We start from the raw sequence: 21841 nt of genomic DNA, 5'->3' as shown, positions 1-21841 counted from the left end.
TTCAAGCTTGAAAATATGTAGCATCTGTTTTGATAATGTATCAATTCTGTAACCAGCTTTGGTATTTTAGGAATATACCACATGTACTTTGGTGTATTCGGCAGTGACGGAAAGCAGTTGTATTTTTCCACGGTCGCCGATTCCATTGACCTCCTATTGGTTGATTTATTGTTTTAAAAGTAGGACATGTGTAACAAATGTAATACTGCTAAATATAAAATTATATGCGTATTATGTAATATTGCAGGATAAGGATGGAAATAATACATGGCAAGTCTCTTATAAACTGTATTTTACGACACTGACCATATATTCTCTATATATGTATATAAACCCAAACTAATAAATGTGGTCGATACTTATTGGCCTATATTGGACCTATGTATTATTGCTTGCATTTGACTGCCTAATCTTTCCTTATCTGTATATCATATATCTTATTCTAGCAGGATTTCTCTTAACAATCAATGTTTGAAATGTTTTAGCATAAATACGAATTGAGGCTATATGATACAGTTTCCAGTGTATCCAATACATTTGAAAGAAATGCCTACATGGAGCATGTCATGGTTTCACATTACCACTTTTCCTTTGGACTAATTCCAAAATTATCGTAGTTTTCTTTTCTTTTAATGTTATGAACTGTATTATTCTGACAGTTGTATCGCGAATAAGTGTATACACACTTGCAGGAAAGGGCGAGTTTATGCGCGAGTGACGGGGTAATCGCATGCATGTCAAGTTCCGACACCAAACACACATACCCCTCAAATCGTAAATTTGAGAATGTGTTTTCTCCCATACAACGGCGCCTCCCATACAAGTGTGTTAATGATCAATAATTCATATTTAATTATGGTCACATTTTAAAAGTACAAGGTGTTCACTCCATCAATCCTTGAACATTTTGAAAATTACGAAGACGTGAAATAATGTAGACAAACAAAAGTGTGCAGTAAATCTCCCAAATTTATTAATATATTTTAAGTGAAAGAGTCCCGTAAATTTCTTCTAAATTATGTCTCTTTTGAAGTCTTTAACATCATATATCATTTGTTTTCTTTTTGATTTCCATATATCGATCCGGACGGGTCCACTGATTTTTTATTGTTCACATCAAACATCGAAAAAATGTATGCAAAATTTCCTGTGTAATATCTGATAACTGTGGAGAGTCATTTCGCTGTTTTAACCGTCTGAGCAGTTATAATCAACTATTGTACCGGGCGTTATTTAGGACGACGGCGGGAAACATAGGACGACCCACGTTATGAAAATTAACATTTTATTCATTTTAGTTAAACTGTTCAGGAAATGATGAATAGTGTAGTATTAACGGTAAGTTAATAACTTTTGCGAACCTACAAAAATATCGATCTTAATCGTTTTATATTCCATTTTAAAAATTAAAAACCATTTCAGAAAGGTACTGTGCCTTTAAACGTATATGTATGATTATACATTCCCTAATACTTTGAGACACTAACTTAATGCGTGCGACCTGAGCGGCTGGTGACATGCGATTGATTATCCTCTATCATTATTAGTTTCCAACCTTAAAGAACCCCCAGTTTAACGTGGTACTTACGATGGTAATTGCTTCTGCTTAAACAAGTTCTTAGGTATCCTGCAACAGAATTAATCATATACTAGAAATTGTTATTGGCAGGCTTTTCACCAACAAGTAGCTATAATCTAGGTCATATTAACAAACTTGGTAGCCCTTCAACTCAGCATACTGCAAGCTCACTTTCAGGTCACTAGACTTTCCAAAACTTGATAGGAAGTATTTTTAATGTTTTAGTTTTTTTGGTTCCTATGACATGGAATATAGGTCAAGGTCATTCATATTAACAAACTTCTTATACTCCAGCATTCTAAAGGCTTAGTATCAGGTATATATGCGTCCCAGATTTTTAAATTATGTTTTAAGAACAATGACCTTCATTTTCAACCGGCATTTGAAATCTTATAAAAAAAAGTGTTGTTTTATTTTTGATTCTACATAACACATCCAAATATGAAAGAAATTTGTCGAGCCATTAACAAGATATCGATATAAGGTTAAAACCGGAAGTAAGGTCATAGTGGCCAAAATGGTGATCTGAGCTTCAAGTAGAAATTAATGGGCTTTTTACCAGCACGGCTTGACGGTCAAGGCTATTAATTTAAACAAAGTCCTTAATCCCAGCCCATCATCCAAAAACATGTCTCTAGGACTTCCGAAACTTAAGAAGATAATTTCTGAACGATTCTGAAAAATTGCACTTTTGAACTTTGACCCTCATTTGCTACTGAAAGTGGACATATTAGAAAGTATAAAGATACGTAGCTGTTTGCTATATTTTTTATTCTATATAGCATACCTAGAAAATTCGTTAACGAGATATTGGCATAAGGTTAACCCTGGAAATGAGGTAATTGCGGCTATATTGGATTTTTGACCACCTTTAAATTTAAATGTACATTATGGTTATTATAAGTTCATTGGCATGCCTCTTACCTTTCTTCATATAGAACAAAATTAATAGGTATTTTCATCCATAGATAGAAATAAACTCTGAAAACAGAAGAAACCAAATAGATGAAAACCCCTTATAACATTCCCGAAGGCTGTTCCAGTGTGATATCTGACACAAAATGTGATAGTGCTACTTAGAAATTCAAAACCCAAGATTTATGGAATACTTTTTCGGAAGCCCCTGGTTTGGATTACTTCGCTTGCTCTGTTACAACAAACACATCCGCCATACAAATCAATAAGGACCTACCGTCAGATAAAGGGTACAAGATGAGGTGATCAAAACTCGCCATACACGTGCAATTGGACGGTGTATGTAAAAAATGTCCGTACACATCTGGAATAGACATTATAATACTGATAATAGAAATAAATAAGCAAATAAAAAAATTATTAATCAAATAAAAAAAATATAATTAAACAAATAAAAAACATAATTAAACAAACAAAAACATTATTGAACAAATTAAAACAGTATTAAACGTATAAAACATAAATAAAAACACAATTACACAAATAGAAACATTTATTAAACAAATAAAAACACAAATAAAACATTATTAAACAAATAAAAACATAATTTAACAAATAAAAAAACCATTAAAACATAATTAAACAAATAAAATCATTATAAACAAATACAAACGTAATGAAACAAATAAAATATATAATAAAACAAATAAAACCATAATTAAACAAATAAAAACGAAATTAAACAAAAAAAATCATAACTAAACTTATAAAAACAAATTGACACATAATTTAACAATAAACACATAATTGAACAAATAAAAACATATTATATAATTTAACAAATGAACACATAATTAAAACATATTGATTACGGCTCTTGTTTGCATTAACATCTAAAATAGAATTAAAATCTACCAGAGGTAGCCATTTAGTTGTCAAAGCAATATAACAACACTGGCTATTATTGAATAAGGTGTTCTCCTTACTTTACCCTGTACCTACGGTTCAATCGGTCGATGATTCTCGTCCGACAATAGGCACTGTGGTTAGACAGGTTGGCAAGTTTGTTCCAAACTGAAAATTAAAGTAATCACACGTGTACTCTAAAAATCAATTTAAAAACTGAAACAGATTACTATCAGTACATAGATAGAAATAAACTCTGAAAACAGAAGAAACCAAATCAGTTCTTCACAAGAGGTACATAACCGAAACGATTTTTAATTTTTGAAATGTAAATATATAACATATAAATTAAACATACATATCATAAAACAATTTGTTTAATTTTTTTTATTTACGGGGTGGATTAACCTCAAACGAAAGCTTGTTTTTCATGTATAGACACTACTCCAAAATGACAAATTACAACATCAATTTAGAAAAAAAATATGGTTCAATTTCTTCGAAATTTTGACAGAAGATGCGTTAGAATATATTTTCTCCAAAGAAGAAATATACAGAAAACTGAACTACGGTAATTAGAGACTAACACCTTAAACCGACCAAAAATGAATTGAACATATCAATAATAGATAATTACGTATAATGTAATCACTTCATACGTAATTATGTTTATTGATATTATGTGTAGGTCAAGAACGTAATATCAACAGTTGTTTTCCATATATTTACATTTCCGTTTTCACCTTCCTATATATCCTTACTAACCGGGCAATCGTTTACACTTGCGTAAACGCAGAGGTGCTGCTGCGCAAGAACACAAACCGAAACACTGACTTCTGCCCTTATGTGAATGCGCATCCGGTTAGGCCACAATATATGACATGACAAAGGTTCGATATCAACATCAGTTTGAATGCAATGGAAAGCATTTGGGAAAAAAATGAAAACATATGGAATAAATGGATTAAAAACGATAAAGTATATTGTGAAACTATATTTTATTTACTCCCGGAACTTGACATGTGTTCCCGCCAAATTGGAGCCAGCTGTTTTGCGATTACATCAATTACTCAGCTCTTCCATCAATCGTATAACGTTGACAAAACGAAGGTTAACTTCACCGGAACACTAATTTAAATGAAATGGTCGGTCGAAATGTAAATATAAGGAATGTTTTTATTTTTTTTTTATTGTTTACTGGTGTGAAAACTGCATTCTTGTACAGATATGACGCGCGTCATTTGAAATGTCTGTACAAAAAATGCAGTTTACACACCGGTTAAAAACAAAAAATAAAAAATCATTCCTTAAATATCCATGGATCCTTACAGACTTTTTTCTGTAGGATACGAGTTACTTGAAGTACTTAATATAGGGCAAACAATATTCTAACAGAGTGAACAAAATATTGTTGAATTTTCGAGGCGATCTGCTCCTGTGTCAAGACACATAAAGAACAAATTGAATTACATATTGACGATGGTAACGAATGTTCACAAAAACATACAATATCAATATTATATACTGATATTCAACGGAACAGAGCTCCATTTAATTAGAACGAAATGTTACAATTACCTTCATAATGGCTCATACAGTTGTCTCTTGCGACTACTGCGTCTAAGTCTGAAAAAGAACAGCAACACTTTGGTATTCGATCCGAGGATCACAAAATATGGCAACATAACCCCGCGATTTTACAAGCTATTGCAGGTAACAGGCTTTTATTGAAACCCTAGATGAAATTACATGGCTCAAGATATTTGCAGTATGAAATGGATTCGTCCAGTGCGTCTTTATTTTGTCAGTGAGCATTAATTTGTTTTATCTTTATATGATTTGCCTGAGAAAGTATAACATTTTACCCCAAAGACGACGAAGGGCTGACTAGGGATTTGTGCGAAACCTTACCTTTGTACTCCGAGTACATTAAACACATATCCGTGTGGTAGTGATATATGTGTGGTACAGTTACACCGCTACTTCCGCCTAACAAAATAATCCAACACAATTTTAACAAGCTTACGGTAAGTGTTACAAGCAACAAACATCTCATGCCGTTAATTACATTTTCTAATCAATGGCAAGTTATTACTCCTTGGTTATGCAATCCTTGTATGAAGTTTGAACAAATTCTGTTGATGTGTTCTCAAGTTATCACCCGGAAACTAAAATTTGTATAACAATCTATTGGCAGTAACAGTGACCTTTATGGTTGACCTTTTGACCCCAAATTCAAATTCTCTTTGGAGAAAAGTTGAAGTTGTATAATTGCCCACTTCCCATGTATTTCAACGATGTTTAACAACATGCGATGCCTCTAACATCAGCATTGTATCCCAGATTATATGAACTGGTGAATATTTTACATGTGAATCACGATATAATAATGCGTCTCAAAGGATAAAAGGCATATACATGTTTACTGTAACATATTAATGTACCACGAGTACAAAAAGATTTAAGATATAACTGACATTTCCGTCCACAACTTACATTTTGGTTCATTAATAAGCCCCCCCCCCTTTGTTACAATTATTTAAGCGCCATGGGAGTCAATTACTACGAATACGATAGTTCTTTCAGATGGTAAAACAAACAGAATTGTGATCCTAAATGCTGCCGATCACATTTGTTACTAGAACAGTGAGATGTGCACTCACCACTGATGACCTGCTCGCACGTACATCTTCGTTTTGGATTATGTGAAAAGAATGCATCTAAAATATAAATAATAAGGCACGAAATATTACAATCTACCGCAACAAATGATATCAAACTCTGTTTTCTTACAAAATAATTACGTCACAATGAATACCTGTCCGCATGGAGGCAATATGCAAAAACGGAATATGTTATCGGTTGACTGAATGTATGCTAGACTTTGTAAATGTTTTTAACGTAGACCGTCCTTCTGTGACGTCATATATTTATACCGTTGTTTTCTGGATCCCGGTAAATGTACTTTTTTCCACCGTACCAATTAACTCGTTTTCGACATCAGTATCCGAGTAAATATTTCATCTGGAAGCTTATTGATTGTTTGCTTGACGTGTACCAATGTAAAGGTGTGGGAATCGGTAATCTAATATAATTTTGAAGTTTGAAATAAAATTCAAGTATCACAATCGTCGCTCAAGAACTACATAGGATGTACATGGATTCTAGGGAACCAAACATGAAAAATCGTCAGTTTGGTATATATAAAACATAATGATCAGTATATTGTTTCGAATGCGAACATTCGAGTTTCGATCTTCAATAAACACGCCAAAATCATCGTAACATATACTGATTTTCTTTCAGAAACAGACTGGATTTTATCTTTTTAATCAAAATCTGTACTTATGATTTGAGAATTCGTCTTTTCCAGATTTTAATTCTTCAAAAACACGATTTAGACTTGAAACATTCTCGCGATAATTTACTTTGGCGATTTTTTCCCACGGAATACTCGAAATTAAATCGTGCATGAAAATAGATGATTTAGTAGAATGTACTCAAACATTTATCATAGGCAATCACAACAAAACAGAAATACTACCATAAAACTGCTCTGCAAGCACTGTGAAGCAGTGATTATCGCTTACTCCAGCAAGGTTTTCCCAAACTGAAACATCAAATTTACATTCCTTTAAATTTAGATCCATGCAAAAGAATTTTTTATATATTGTGTTAGTATTTAATTTATTTTTTATTTTTTCTTTATTGCTATTTTTCAATATTATATTTTACAATCACATGGTACAATATTCATTGAATACATAGTGAAAGAACAGTGTTTTGATTGCGTTAAAGGTGGTATGTACGCAATGGGATACAGGCATATTCAATGTAGCGCTCTATAATGCTAACATAGAAACATTACTTGAGAAATCAATTAAGATTTAAACCCTTTCAATTTTATACTAGTAATAAAAGAAGTATTATGATTGTATAATAAATGTAGTTTTCTTTAAATATTTATAAACACGTACGCTGACAAATTTATTTTTTGGTCAACTGGCTCAGAAGGTCATTGTGAATGACGTTATTATAACGTTGACTTTACCAAGATTCTCTTTGCGTTGACTTTTGGTTTGGAATTTTAGTATTGCATGATTAAATAAAAACAATGTTTATTTCCATTGGCTCTGTCTATACAACAAATATGGGGGTTTAGACATCCCAAAACGACGTGGGTAAAATACAATTTACCGTCGATTAGTCCCACCTTCCCGTGATTATGACGTCATTAAACTCATGTCAAATGATGACGTCATAATCACCGAATGGTGGAACTTGTCAATGATAAATTGTACTTTACCTACGTTGTTTTGAGATCTCGAAATCCCTGTATTTGGAGATAACTTTAAGATAAAGTGTACCACTGCCCGAATTATGCAGTTATACTTCAGGGCAACGAGATTTCCAACCTCATGGCTACTTTGAATATTTAGAGTGACCTCCATTCTTGCTGAAGCACGGTCGCCTTATATGTCATATAAACTGGGACAGATCATTGTATCAAAGAAACATTTGTGTTTTTTGTTGTGAAATTACCATTTTTGAGACAAAATGGCTGTTTTTTTTGTTTTTTTTTCATAACAAAAATGTTTACTTATGCTTTCTAGAATGATCTTTGCTGAGAAATAATTATTTACTTGCATAGATATTTCAGAAATCCTGTCAGATTTTTCAGATTTGTTTTTCAAATTTCTACTGTATATGGTATTTTGTTCATAAAAAGAGGACCAAACGCAATGACTCTATAACAAGTTTTGATGTTTTAAACTGTTGGATAGTGCTTAAAGTCTTCTAAATTTCAGTATCTTAACAAAGCTGCTGTACATAGATAAAAAAAGTGGCGGATACCATTACTTTGCTTGAAATTATACGTTACCGTCAACATGGCGGGGACAGCTCCTGCGGCCACTATAGTAGTTGTGGGTATGTGTAGTTCGGTAGAAGGTGGAACTGATGATAACTTTAAAAGTACAAATGTTATAAAGTCAATTACCAAAATTATCATAATAGTTCCAAGGTCAGAAGTTATATCTACATATACCAAGATCAGGAATATGTTTAATGCCCCTATCAGTATATATATATCAAGATCAGATGTGTTGATATTTTTACACAACCAGCGATAACTGTATGCGTTATGTTTCGATGACTAGTACAATGTGTATTCTGTCACTTTCATCAGATATTTCTTGTGTAACATTACGATGAGAAGTACAATGTGTACACTGTCACCTTCATCAGATAATTCATGTGCGACGTTTTGATGACTAGTACAATGAGTACACTGTCACATTCATCAGATATATCTTGTGTTATGTTTCGATGACTAGTACAATGAGTACACTGTCACATTCATCAGATATTTCATGTATGACGTATTGATGACAAGTACGGTATATACCCTTTCACCTTCATCAGATATTTGTTGTATAACATTTCGATGACAAGTACGATGTGTACACTGACACCTTCACCAGATATTTCATGTGCGACGTTTCGATGACTTATAAGATGTGTACACTGTCACCTTCATCAGATATATCTTGTGTTATGTTTCGATGACTAGTATGATGTGTACACTGTCACTTTCATCAGACATTTAATAAATGATGTTTCGATGATAAGTACTATCTATACACTGCCATCTTCATCAGATATTTCTTGTGTTATGTTTTGATGACTAGTACGACGATACACTGTCACCTTCATCAGGTATTTCTTGTATAACGTTTCGATGACAAATACGATATGTACACGCTCACATTCATCTGAATTTGTTTGTGTTACGTTTCGATGACTATTGCAATGTGTACACTGTCATTTTCACCAGACATTTCATGTATGACGTTTTGATGACTAGTACAATGTGTACGTTGTCACTTTCATAACAGATTTCATAAATGACGTTTTGATGACAAGTACGATGTGTACACTGTCACCTTCATCATGTATTTCTTGTATACCGTTTCGATGACAAGTACGATATGTACACGCTCACATTCATCTGACATTTTTTTACGTATCGGTGACTAGTGCAATGCGTACACAGTTACCTTCATCAGACATATCATGCATGACGTTTTGATGACTAGTACGGATGACTAGTACGATGTGTACACTGTCACCTTCATCTGACATTTTTGTATGACGTTTCGATGACTATTACGATGTGTACACTGTCACCTTCATCAGATATTTCTTGTGTTATGTTTTGATGACAAGTACGATGTGTACACTGTCACCTTCATCATGTATTTCTTGTATACCGTTTCGATGACAAGTACGATGTGTACACGCTCACATTCATCTGACTTTTTTTAGATCGGTGACTAGTGCAATGCGTACACAGTTACCTTCATCAGACATATCATGCATGACGTTTTGATGACTAGTACGGTTGTACACTGTCACTTCATCAGTTTTCATGTGTGACTTTTGATGACGTACGTGTGTACACTGTCATCTTCATCATATTTCATGTGTGACGTTTCGATGACTAGTAATGTGTACACTGTCACCTTTTTTGTATGACGATGACTAGCACGATGTGTACACTGTCACTTTCATCAGACATTTCATGTGTGACTTTTCGCTGACTAGTACAATGTTTACACTGTCACTTTCATCAGACATTTCATAAATCTTTTGATTACTAGTACAATGTGTACACTGTCACTTTCATCAGACATTTAATAAATGATGTTTCGATGATAAGTACTACGTATACACTGTCATCTTCATCAGATATTTCATGTATAACGTTTCGATGACAAATACGATGTGTACACGCTAACATTCATCTGACATTTTTTGTGTTATGTTTCGGTGACTAGTGCAATGCGTACACTGTTACCGTCAACAGACATCAGACATTTCATGTATGACGTTTTGATGACTAGAACGGTGTGTACACTGTCATCTTCATCAGATATTTCATGTGCGACGTTTATAGGATAAATTCGATGTGTTTAATGTCATTTCCATTTGAAAAATATCACTTTCGGCATTGCTAATTATACAACATAATGATATTGCTTTGCAATGGGCCAAAATGACTCGTTCTTGCATCAATTTGTCTAATTATTGTCTTGTATGTGCGAGTGTCTGTGAGGAAATATAGCCTTTAAAAACTGTGGATTTATTTTATCAGATTAGAGCTCATGATAAGCTGCCCTACCTTTGAACTTATTGTCTGAGTCCCAGCAATGAGATAGTGTATGTGCTGAAAACAGAAATATACCACAAGGTTTATGAGGATAACGTGGAAGATGGTCTTGCTAAGAGTACCAAACTTTTTCCCAGAATGAATAATTCTAAACCAAATGCCAAAAGGATGTACTCCTCTGAGAAGTCAAAATTGTTTTGTATTAAACCTTTTTCTCATATAGATTTTTGGAAATGGGAGTTCATACCATAAAAGAAAAAAGAAGCAAAAAACATATGTCCGTGTACTCGTTTTTGAGCTATTGTCACTCAAAGATGCTTAGTTGTTATGTTTGACACTAAATACATGTAGTTATTAAATAAGGGAGATAACTCCTACGGCTATATTATCAATATACATCCTTTAAGGTAGGTCCATACTTTTGAAAATCGCGCCAATTCATTTGACGCTATACCGGAAGTTGCGGAGGTTGTTTTGAATTCCAGAATGGTTTCCGATACGCCGCGACATCACACTTGGATATTTTTTCAATAGGTGAAAATTGTCTACATATAATATTGAATGTTTAAAATCATTAAATAAATCAAATAAAAGCAGTGAAGTGAAAATTATATGCTATCTCTGAGGTTTTTGCGGTCCCTGTCGTAAATGGGAATGGATTTTTAAACACCGGAAGTGCGGTTCGTCGCTATAAATCATCAGACGGAACCCGGCCCGACCGAAATTCCGGAATTCTAAAAAAATCGCAAACGAATTTCCTTTAAACACACAATTTGGAGAAAATCATAAAAACAAACAGACATAAACCAGATATAATATCACAAAAACGTATGAACTGATGTGGAATGTTTTTTGCGGCATGATTTTCAATAAAATAGTCAAATATAACCCATCTTAGCACTAGATGAAATGGGGGTAGGGTTGCGAGTTACAAACTTCAAGCTTACAAAATTGTGAAATTTTGATCGAGGACCCCGTGTTTTTATATGATATTTGAAAAAACATATTACCTTGGGCATATCATATACAAATATTGTGAAATTGACATGGGTTTTCGTTTCCTTTTTGGCCTATTCATTGATTTTTTTACGGGCGAAAATATGGCAAAACGTGGTAATTACGTATAGAAACGGTCCTGGGAAATAACAAAAATTAGTTAGCATTTGTAAACATAAAATATAGTTTTGTATATTGATCTATCGTAAGAAATTTAGGACAAAAAATCAACAGGATCGAGACAACATTCACCTAATTACAGAAAACATAATTTTATGAGTTTTTCTATTTTCGGTCAGCAAATTTGCATGGATGGTATATTTCAAGCTCAAATATATCTCAAAAAGTAGTTCGAGAACACCCATTTATCTTTACAGATTTGAAATCTACATGAAAAATGCAAGAAAATAAGACCTGTTAGAAAAAAATGACATGTTTTTTTCCAAAAGTATGGAGCTACCTTAAAGGTCATATCATTAATTTAGATTATAGAACTTTCTAGAATATTTTCATGTATAAACATACATATTTGTAAACATGTTGATTATAAGTAGGGATCTAGAATGATCTATTTCCAGAACGTTCTGTGTGTTTATTTGTTTACTGTTTTAAATTAGATATTTCTAGAAGTAGAAAGTTCTCCAATATTCTTGAAGTAGGGTGTAGCTTTATATACTCCAGCTGTCCAATGCTAAACAGAACTGTAATGAGACCTGTAATTAGACATATCAGAGAAAAATCTGAACCAATCACAGATCAGCAAAATTGCCTTTGTAGACTACAGAGAGAGTAATGCCCTACTTCAAAGTCACACAGTCAACCTCAGTGTACCGTTATACGTTTTTTATGTGCGTCAAAGGCCTAAACTATCTGTTCTGTTCTGCTGTCTCCAATTTTGATAGACCAAGGGTGTAGAAAACGTAAGTGATCGGAACCCCTTGAATATCGGGGATGTCCAATCACATGCATATACACTTTCACATTATCACATATACTGGCCTTATATTTTAAAGAGTTTAACATTTGCATTAATCTTACATGTTTCCGCTGGAATAAGTGCTGTATCAGAGCAGGTACAGACACAGTTTGAACTCGCATGATGTAGTCTAAAGTAATCTGTAATATAAGGACACATTTGATTTACATTTGTCACATATTCCGCGAATTATATGATATGTCTTATTTACTGTTAACCAACTACGCTAATTAATTTTACATGCTAATTAATTTTACATGCTATGTCATATTTACTGTTAACCAACTACGCTAATTAATTTTACATGCTATATCTTATTTACTGTATACCAACTACTCTAATTAATTTTACATGCTATATTTTATTTACTGTTAACCAACTACGCTAATTAATTTTACATGCTATATCTTATTTACTGTTAACCAACTACGCTAATTAATTTTACATGCTATATCTTATTTACTGTTAACCAACTACGCTAATTAATTTTACATGCTATATCTTATTTACTGTTAACCAACTACGCTAATTAATTTTACATGCTATATCTTATTTACTGTAAACCAACTACGCTATTTAATTTTACATGCTATGTCATATTTACTGTAAACCAACTACGCTAATTAATTTTACATGCTATATCTTTTTTACTGTTAACCAACTACGCTAATTAATTTTACATGCTATATCTTATTTACTGTTAACCAACTACGCTAATTAATTTTACATGCTATATCTTATTTACTGTTAACCAACTACGCTAATTAATTTTACATGCTATATCTTATTTACTGTAAACCAACTACGCTATTAATTTTACATGCTATGTCATATTTACTGTAAACCAACTACGCTATTTAATTTTACATGCTATGTCATATTTACTGTAAACCAACTACGCTAATTAATTTTACATGCTAAATTAATTTTACATGCTATGTCATATTTACTGTATAATTTACCAACTACGCTAATTAATTTTACATGCTAATTAATTTTACATGCTATGTCATATTTACTGTAAACCAACTACGCTAATTAATTTTACATGCTAATTAATTTTACATGCTATGTCATATTTACTGTAAACCAACTATGCTAATTAATTTTACATGCTATATCTTTTTACTGTTAACCAACTACGCTAATTAATTTTACTGCTATTACATGCTACGTAATAATTTTACTTATTTACTGTTAACCAACTACGCTAATTAATTTTACATGCTATATCTTATTTACTGTTAACCAACTACGCGAATTAATTATACAAGTTATGTTTTATATACCGTTTACAAACTACGCGAATAAATTTTACATGATTATGTCTTTTTTACTGTAAACCAACTACGCTAATTAATTTTACATGCTATATCTTATTTAATGTTAACGAACTCCGCGAATTAATTATACAAGTTATGTTTTATTTACCGTAAATTTACTTTCGCGAAACAATTTTTTACATACTAAGCCTTATTTACTGTGAACCAAGTCCGCGAATTGTAAACCAAGTCCGCGAATTAATTTTACATACTAAGCCTTATTTACAAGTACTGTGAACAACTACGCGAATTAATTTCACATGCTATGTCATATTTACTGTAAACCGACTCCGCGAATTAATTTTACATGCTGTCTTATTTACTGTAAACCAACTTACATTCGCGTTCGATTTACTTTCGCGAATTTTGCGATCTAAGTAAATTCGCGATTGATGATGATGATGGTAGTAATTGTCATTCATTTGTTTAATCCGCGAATATTAAACTTCGAGAACTTGTTTTGATATGGAAATCGCGAAATTTAATAAACGCGGAGGAAAGTTGGTTAAAAGTATCATGAACTGGTTTTCGACTGTTATTCTGCGATAACAAGTACCCGTTAGCTTGTTTAGGAATAAATATCCGAACACTGAGTAACCGCTGAAAAAATAACAGTATGGGGTACGTTTTCATCTACACCAGATAAATGACATGAGAATTTTGAAACGCGTACTAACATGTTGAATGATAATGAACAGACATACCGAACAAGTCACCAAATAACAGAAAATGTAAGATTTTATTCAACACCTGTTTACAAACTAAATCCTGCCTTCCGATAGAAAGAAAACATTTGCTTAACAGAAAGTTTAGGATTCATTCCAGCAATCTTTAAAAAAATAAAGATATTTCTGTTGACAAGTAGTAGGTATGGTAAAGGAATTTTTGGCCCCCAAATCCGCTGTTTTTCAAAGTCTGTTATTTTAAGATGTTAATCTTGCATTTTGAATATTAACAACATACCTAACATATTTGATTGTGTTATTAGGTAATATAACAGCTCTAGTTGCCATGGCAACCATTTTTATTATCCATAAATTCTGCAAAATGTGACAATTTCATCAAAATTGACCCTTTTTATGCAGTTTTTCATCTAGTTAACATAGAGCGCTTTCTAGAACAAACTTTATATTTCTCAAAATGATGTATTCTTCGTGTCTGCTCATTCCCTTGAAATATTAAGTTTGTTCTAGCCTGTGCTCTATTGTTTTTAAAAGAAAAACTAACAAAAAATATGCCAAAATTGACTAAATTTTTCAAATTTGCATAATTTATGCAAAGTTACCATGGTTATATTGCAAAAAACTACAATCTGTCAACAGAAATATCAATAAGTTTTTTATCAGGGGCTTATTCAATATTTCAAACGCAGCAACTTAATTTCGAAATACTTAATTTGAAATATGGTAGATGTAGGGGCCAAAAAGAGCCATTACCATATCTAATCCTTTTGAGGATTTAATAATTTTATAATGACTTAACCTCTGAGATAGTTGGCGGCGCTGCGAGCACAATCGGGGTGGTGAGTTTGTAGCAAGTGATAGACGTAGTACCAATCTGTAATATAAAGATCACACGCTATATTCTAGTATGTGTCTGACGACATAGTTATGTAACAGAAGAGAAGAAAATGATGCAGCCGCCAGACCGAATTCGAACCCGGGAGCTCCTAACACAAGCTGAATGCTCTACCATTGAACTACCTGGTCACCGATAATCGACCAAGTCCAATCCCGCTACACTCCTCACTTTTTTCAAACTCTTCATCCTCGAAGACATACGAGACCCTTATTCCATTACCATGGGTTGATTAGTTTGGCGCCAATTTTGTAACAGGAGGGGAGATAATGTAGCGGTCAGACCAGGATTCGAACCTGGAACTCTCCGAACACACGCCGAATGCTCTATCGTTGAGCTATCTGATCACCGATGACCGACCCATCCCAATCCCGATACAATTATCTTGCGAGGATAATGGTTTTTACCCCACCTCAGGCAAGAATCATTTTTGTGAAAGCTTGTTTATATTCAGAGACTGAGGCTTGTTTTGTTGCTATATACGTTGACTGGCAATAATAAACAAGATTGATATGTTAAAAGGTCATTTATTAATGACATGAAACTCATACGAGTTTAATGGTAAATATACTTCAATTTTAGATAATGACAAACATTACATTTTTTTTTGCCAAATTGAATTATTGTAGCAACATAAATGGGATATAAAATATGGCTGTAAGTACATGGCATAAAAATAATGTATACAATATGGCTCAAGTAAGAAAGGGTTGGAAAGGTATTCCCTATTAATTGAAATGACGTGAGGGATATCCTATAATAGTCGTATTATCTGGGTGAGTAAAATGTTTTATATGTTTTTTTACGCAAAAGTCTTATCGTTTTTGTCACTGACGTCATCAGAAACAAGATGGCGGCCAAGAAACGCCTCGCGAAGACGACAGCTAATAACACTCTCAAAACCAATGATAAATCAGCATGAATTATTTCCAGAATTACATAACAGAAATAGATCATATTAACATATTTGAGACATTCGATGAAGATATAGTTGCAGAAATTCTGAATCATTTTGGTTTACATTTTTTGCAGTTATTTATTAATATTATTTTCATTTTTTTTTCAAATGACCTTCGAAAGGAAAATTCGTTAAATAGTTTGAATTTAAAGATACATGTATGTGGCCCGATAAAGTACTGCCGATAAAATACTTCGAAAAATCATCATATTTACGTCTATGGTATAGTGAAATGAGTCAAATCTAGAAGCCAAGAAATGGTCTACAATTTCATTTCATATAGGTTTTTTTAGTGCCTTTTGCAATTTTTCACAGCTTAATTCATTAAAATCTTTTATACCTTTTTTTGTAAAAATTACTGAAGATTTTTGACCAGGTATGACACATATAATTTATATATAGTATGACATTTATTAGGTAACTGACATTTTTTTTACGTTGAAATAGTGGGGAAGTCAAGGGCAGAGGCTTATTCTAACTATGACAACTCAATATCATTTATCACATCAAATAACATGGAAATTATTCAAAATTTTTAATACGTACCATCATCCATCGGTGCACAACTCCTTGCAGTTAGGCTTATCAAATCTGAATTTCAATTAATTATGGTAATGATTATGTGCATATTTTAACATATAACTCATTTACGCTCTTTTCGCTAAAACAAATGCACTTAGATACCTTTCCGCTAATTTATTTGCTCTAACTTGGATTGTGCGTGTAAGACCCCTTACAAACAACACAACACCCTACGAGTCAACAGTAATATATAAAGTTAGGACGGATGCATATCCACTTTATATCAACTAAGTTATATTCAAGTACACCTATTGAAGTGATATATAGGCATAAAAATCACTATTTTAAACGGGGACTTAAACCTTAACCAATGCTTTTATTCATTCCAGACCGATTTTATCCTATTTTTAGTTATCACAAAATATTTGTGTTCAAAGTTTTTTCCTATCAAATAGTGTCCCAGTTAAAAGGAAAACTTATGAAAATTAATATTGAAAACCGTCGTGATATCTAATAACCCATTTTTAATATTATATTAATTGTGCTTAATAACAGATTATGTAATTAAGACTATACATACGATTAAAGTAGGCATCATGTGTACATTCGTCCGACACACCTGCAAAAATGACAAAAAGAAGTAACATCTAACATCGTTCGAATTTTTTCTCTCGAATAATTAACAGAATCTCAACCGAAAGTAAATAAGTATATATAGAGGAAGAGATCCCAGAGGGATCTTGGTGCCCACCAAAGAATTATCTATGTCTGACAATGGAAAGAGGGAGCTTTTCTCTGCTTTTCAAACGTTTTCAAATATACTACGTATAAAATATGAGAAATAGCGGTAACAAACTTCCATTATCAAAATACAAGATAGCGGCCTATCGGCCATCTTGTTGACCGACAGGTCCCAAAATGTAATATGCACAACTAGGGTCCTAGGGGTACCTACATATGAAATGTGAGAAATATCCCCTTAGTACTTTCTGAGAAATAGCGGTAATAATCTTTAAAAACCAAAATCCAAGATAGCGGCCGGTCGGCCATCTTGTTGACCGATAGGTCCCAAAATGTAATATGCACAACTACAACCGTATGGTAACCTACAAATGAAATTTGAGAATGATCCCTCCAGTACTCACTGAGAAATAACGGTAACAAACTTTAACTACCAATATGAAAGATGGCTGCCTAGCGGCCATCTTGTTGACCGATCTATCCCAAAATGCAATATGCACATTAAGGGTCCTAGTTAAATTTATATATGAAATTGGAGGAATATCCCTTTAACACTTTCTGAAAATAGCGGTAACAAACTTTAACTACCAAAATCCAAGATGGCGACCTGTCAGCCATCATGTTGACTGTACTTCCCAAAATGTAATATGCACAAATAGGGACAAAGGTGAACCTGCATATGAAATTTGAGAAATATCCCTTAAGCACTTTCTGAGAAATAGCGGTAACAAACTTTAACTACCAAAATCCAAGATGGCGGAGGATCGGCCATCTTGTTCACCAAGAGGTCCCTAAATACAATATGCACAACAAGGACCCTAGGGGAACCTACATATTAGATTTGAAAAATATCCCTTCAGCATTTTCTGAGAAATAGCAGTAACAACAATTGTTAACGTACGGCGGACGAATGGACGGACGGAAGGACAGACGGACGACGGACCACGGACAAAAAGCGATTTGAATAACCTACCATCTGATGATGATGGGCTAAAAACGAGATAATTGATATTTAAGGCCAATCCCGATATGTGGATATTAAATTAAATTAAATTTAACCATTCTACTGTGATGTTGATGTATTACTAACCCTAGATACTCTGGCCCTGACACCAGACTTAGACATTGCGATAGATAGATACCTGGTTTAGGGCCAGAGCGCACTACTTCATGAAAAGGACACCGTTTGGTACCGGCTATGTCGTCTCGGGCTGATAGAATACATACCATGCTCGTGATGGTGAGGCGCACCACTGACTTGCTTTGTCCCGAGGATAAAGGCAAATGTGAGCAAGAAACCTTCAACAAACACCATTGACTATGATTTAACATCAGCTATGACATGGTAGCAACGACATGATAACAAGTGAAACATGCATCAGTATAAATTGCTTAAACATCATACAACCTGCTAATACATCTATATATGGGAGAGTTGTCTATAAATGGCACCATCTACTCCGTTTGGGGCAATTTATTATATCATTGACTTAGGTCTTTAAGGAAACCTGTCACCAAAGGACACTTTTGCTACGTTAATGTGGTGTGTTTTACTGTCCATTTCACACTTCCGGTATTCCGTCTACTAAATATCACAGTATTCCGAGTACTTATAGGTCACCTTTTGTTTTGCTTTGCCTGACTATTGATATTTCATTACATTGTCGCAGAAGCTTACGTATACCCCGGTCTGTTTGTGAACACTATTGGACTGTCATTACATTACCACGAAAGCTTTCACTGAATCATAAACTTATATAATCATTTTTTCTTTGTTTCTGGCTTTCTGATTGACCTATTTTTTTTTTTCATTCCACGATGAAAAAAAAATTCCGGAATGGCGCCGAAATCCGACGTTATCGTGACGTCTAAATAGAAACTTTACGTTGCGTATTGATTTGGCAAAAATAATCCCTTAGAAAAATCAATGGAATCGTACGTGTAAACGTATTTCTTTTTTTATGAAATAGCCTGGAAAATTAATTATAAACATTGAAGTCATTATCTTTTTAATTTCATCGGTTTATGAAATAATTTTTTTTTGCAAACTTTTGTGAGAATCCGCTACGTTGATTCACACAGTTTGCAAACAAAAATAAGAATTATCCGAATACTTATGTCCGGTCTTTTCGGTAGTAATAGTTAGACGAAACGTACAGTTGGGAGCAAACTAAACTTGGTATCTTGTGCACTCTGTAGTGCACACGTAGTGAACAACGTAGTGCACTAGACTAAGCATGGTAGTGCACTAGAGTGCACTACGATGTGAACTCCAGTTCACTACAGTGTTAACTCTAGTGCACTACAATGTTAACTCTACTGCACTACGTAGTGCACTTCAGTTTTACAGTGTCTGTAGGTCATACACACATGTTCCAGTATAACTTTACAAATACAAGTATATTCAAATTTGCGATATAAATGAACGGATTTTCCGGATACCATATGGATCCTTACAATTACTAACATTGAATTGTAATATGGGGGATGAAAATAAAATAAGCCCAACAGTGTGCATGGATAATTAAAATTGTCAATTAAATAACTTATATTTTTAGATACAGTGTTCATGAAGCTACATTTATTCTAGTTAGATTATAGGTTTTACCAGAAATTTATACTGTATATTCTCTTAATATCTGATTTTGCATACGTTCATTCACGTAATCACATCCTTTTTTTGGACTAGTATCTATGATGGTCGTATGTATACCTGAGCCAGCATGTCAGTTAAATTTCAGGTAAAACAATTCATGGCCAGAGGGCAGAATAAGTGTCAGAGTGGCTAAATACACATACAACATAGCTACACTGTAGGTAGGTTTGAGGTGGGGCTGGGGTATAAAGGAGCCCAAGGGGTATTGTCTCGAAGCATGTTTGGAATACACATATATACATGTACATGTCCATGTACACATGTAGTATAAATTTAACTATATAGTACATAATTAATAAACCCCTCTCCATCTCCTCAAAAAATATAAATAAAATAAAAACAAGATACAAAACAATGTGAATACATTATGTTCATTTTGAGGGAAAAAACAATATTATTTATTAATTATTCTCAATTGAAAGAATAGGCGTATTTTGATAAAAAGTAGCTATAAGTTTATTATCATTAATATTGTATGAAACAAAACCACATGGGGTCAAGTAGACATTTAGACTTTACTTAACTTATCAGGTACAGAGGCTGTCACAGCATGCTATCAATTGCATTGAATGCTATAATGGACCCCTCCCCCCCCCCCCCCCCCCCCTGGGGTTAAAGAAAATAGGTAAATCTAACCCGTGACGCATAATATATTCGACAGTAAAATAATCAGACATAAATATATTTCACTCAAACTGCTCAAATGTATACTGCATAGAACCTGTATACTTTTTCCAGTGAGGAAATATGAACATTATTGTGCTGTACTTACCGCAAAAATACAGAATATGCATGTTGGTGTGATTAGCGTGGTGCTATGTGGATCATACGTCGGTGCTCTGCATTACCTGGCATGCATGACCCTAATTTCTTATCATGTATTATGTAGCGACAAAATCGTGAACCGATTTTTTATGCATGATTATCACTGTTATATTATCAATGCACAGTAAAGTTTGTGATAAAAAATATCTTGACAAGGTCAAAAAGAAAAAAAATAATTTCATTGTTAGTATGATTCGAAAAATAAAAACTATCAAGTTATGCACAAACACAGTAGTGCACTATACGTAACTATCAACAATAAAGTCAAATTAAATTAGACCCCAATATTGTTAGTATTTGTAGATGTAGTTGAAATTAAGTTATATCAAAGAATATATATAATAATTCCTTAATAACTTTGGTACAGCAGTTGTTCGTTACTTGTAAAACATGCCTTTATTTAAAACTGGTAGCAAAAGAAGTACGATTATTGCCGAACAGAAGTCGGAAAGTTCATGACCCGTTCTCGGAAGTGTTCGGACAGACGTTACGTAGTCACGGTAGTCACATGACGTTCTCGACAACGACGTTACAATGTCGTCTAACTTCGGCTTGTTTGACTAAATGGGCCCACCTAGCGATGTTCAATATTTATTTGATTTTTTTAGCAAAAGTTTCCGAATCATTATCGCTCATCTTGACTTCGATTTAGTCCTGTTTCTGCATGATTTACAAGATTGTTTTCAACATTCTTCT

General features: G+C 33.4%; 1 protein-coding gene across 1 annotated transcript; it reads right to left on the bottom strand.

Annotated features, from left to right (window-relative positions):
* Positions 1 to 1556: 1556 nt before the first annotated feature.
* On the bottom strand, positions 1557 to 21185 carry LOC138310901 (uncharacterized). Its single transcript, XM_069252227.1, has 15 exons — positions 21093 to 21185; positions 18892 to 18963; positions 17504 to 17542; positions 16948 to 16992; positions 15348 to 15422; positions 12606 to 12683; positions 10584 to 10628; positions 8283 to 8366; positions 6945 to 7010; positions 6064 to 6120; positions 5312 to 5389; positions 4979 to 5026; positions 3497 to 3568; positions 2772 to 2858; positions 1557 to 1627 (listed from the first exon to the last, which is right to left on the bottom strand). The coding sequence occupies exons 1-15, from the start codon at positions 21112 to 21114 to the stop codon at positions 1557 to 1559; spliced, it is 939 nt and encodes a 312-aa protein (XP_069108328.1). The 5' UTR covers positions 21115 to 21185.
* Positions 21186 to 21841: the final 656 nt, after the last annotated feature.

The sequence above is a fragment of the Argopecten irradians genome, chromosome 16 (assembly GCF_041381155.1).
Source record: "Argopecten irradians isolate NY chromosome 16, Ai_NY, whole genome shotgun sequence".
NCBI classification, from domain to species: Eukaryota; Metazoa; Mollusca; class Bivalvia; order Pectinida; family Pectinidae; genus Argopecten; species Argopecten irradians.
The sequence above is the reverse complement of the archived record's forward strand: the minus strand, read 5'-3'. Positions and strand labels throughout refer to the sequence as shown.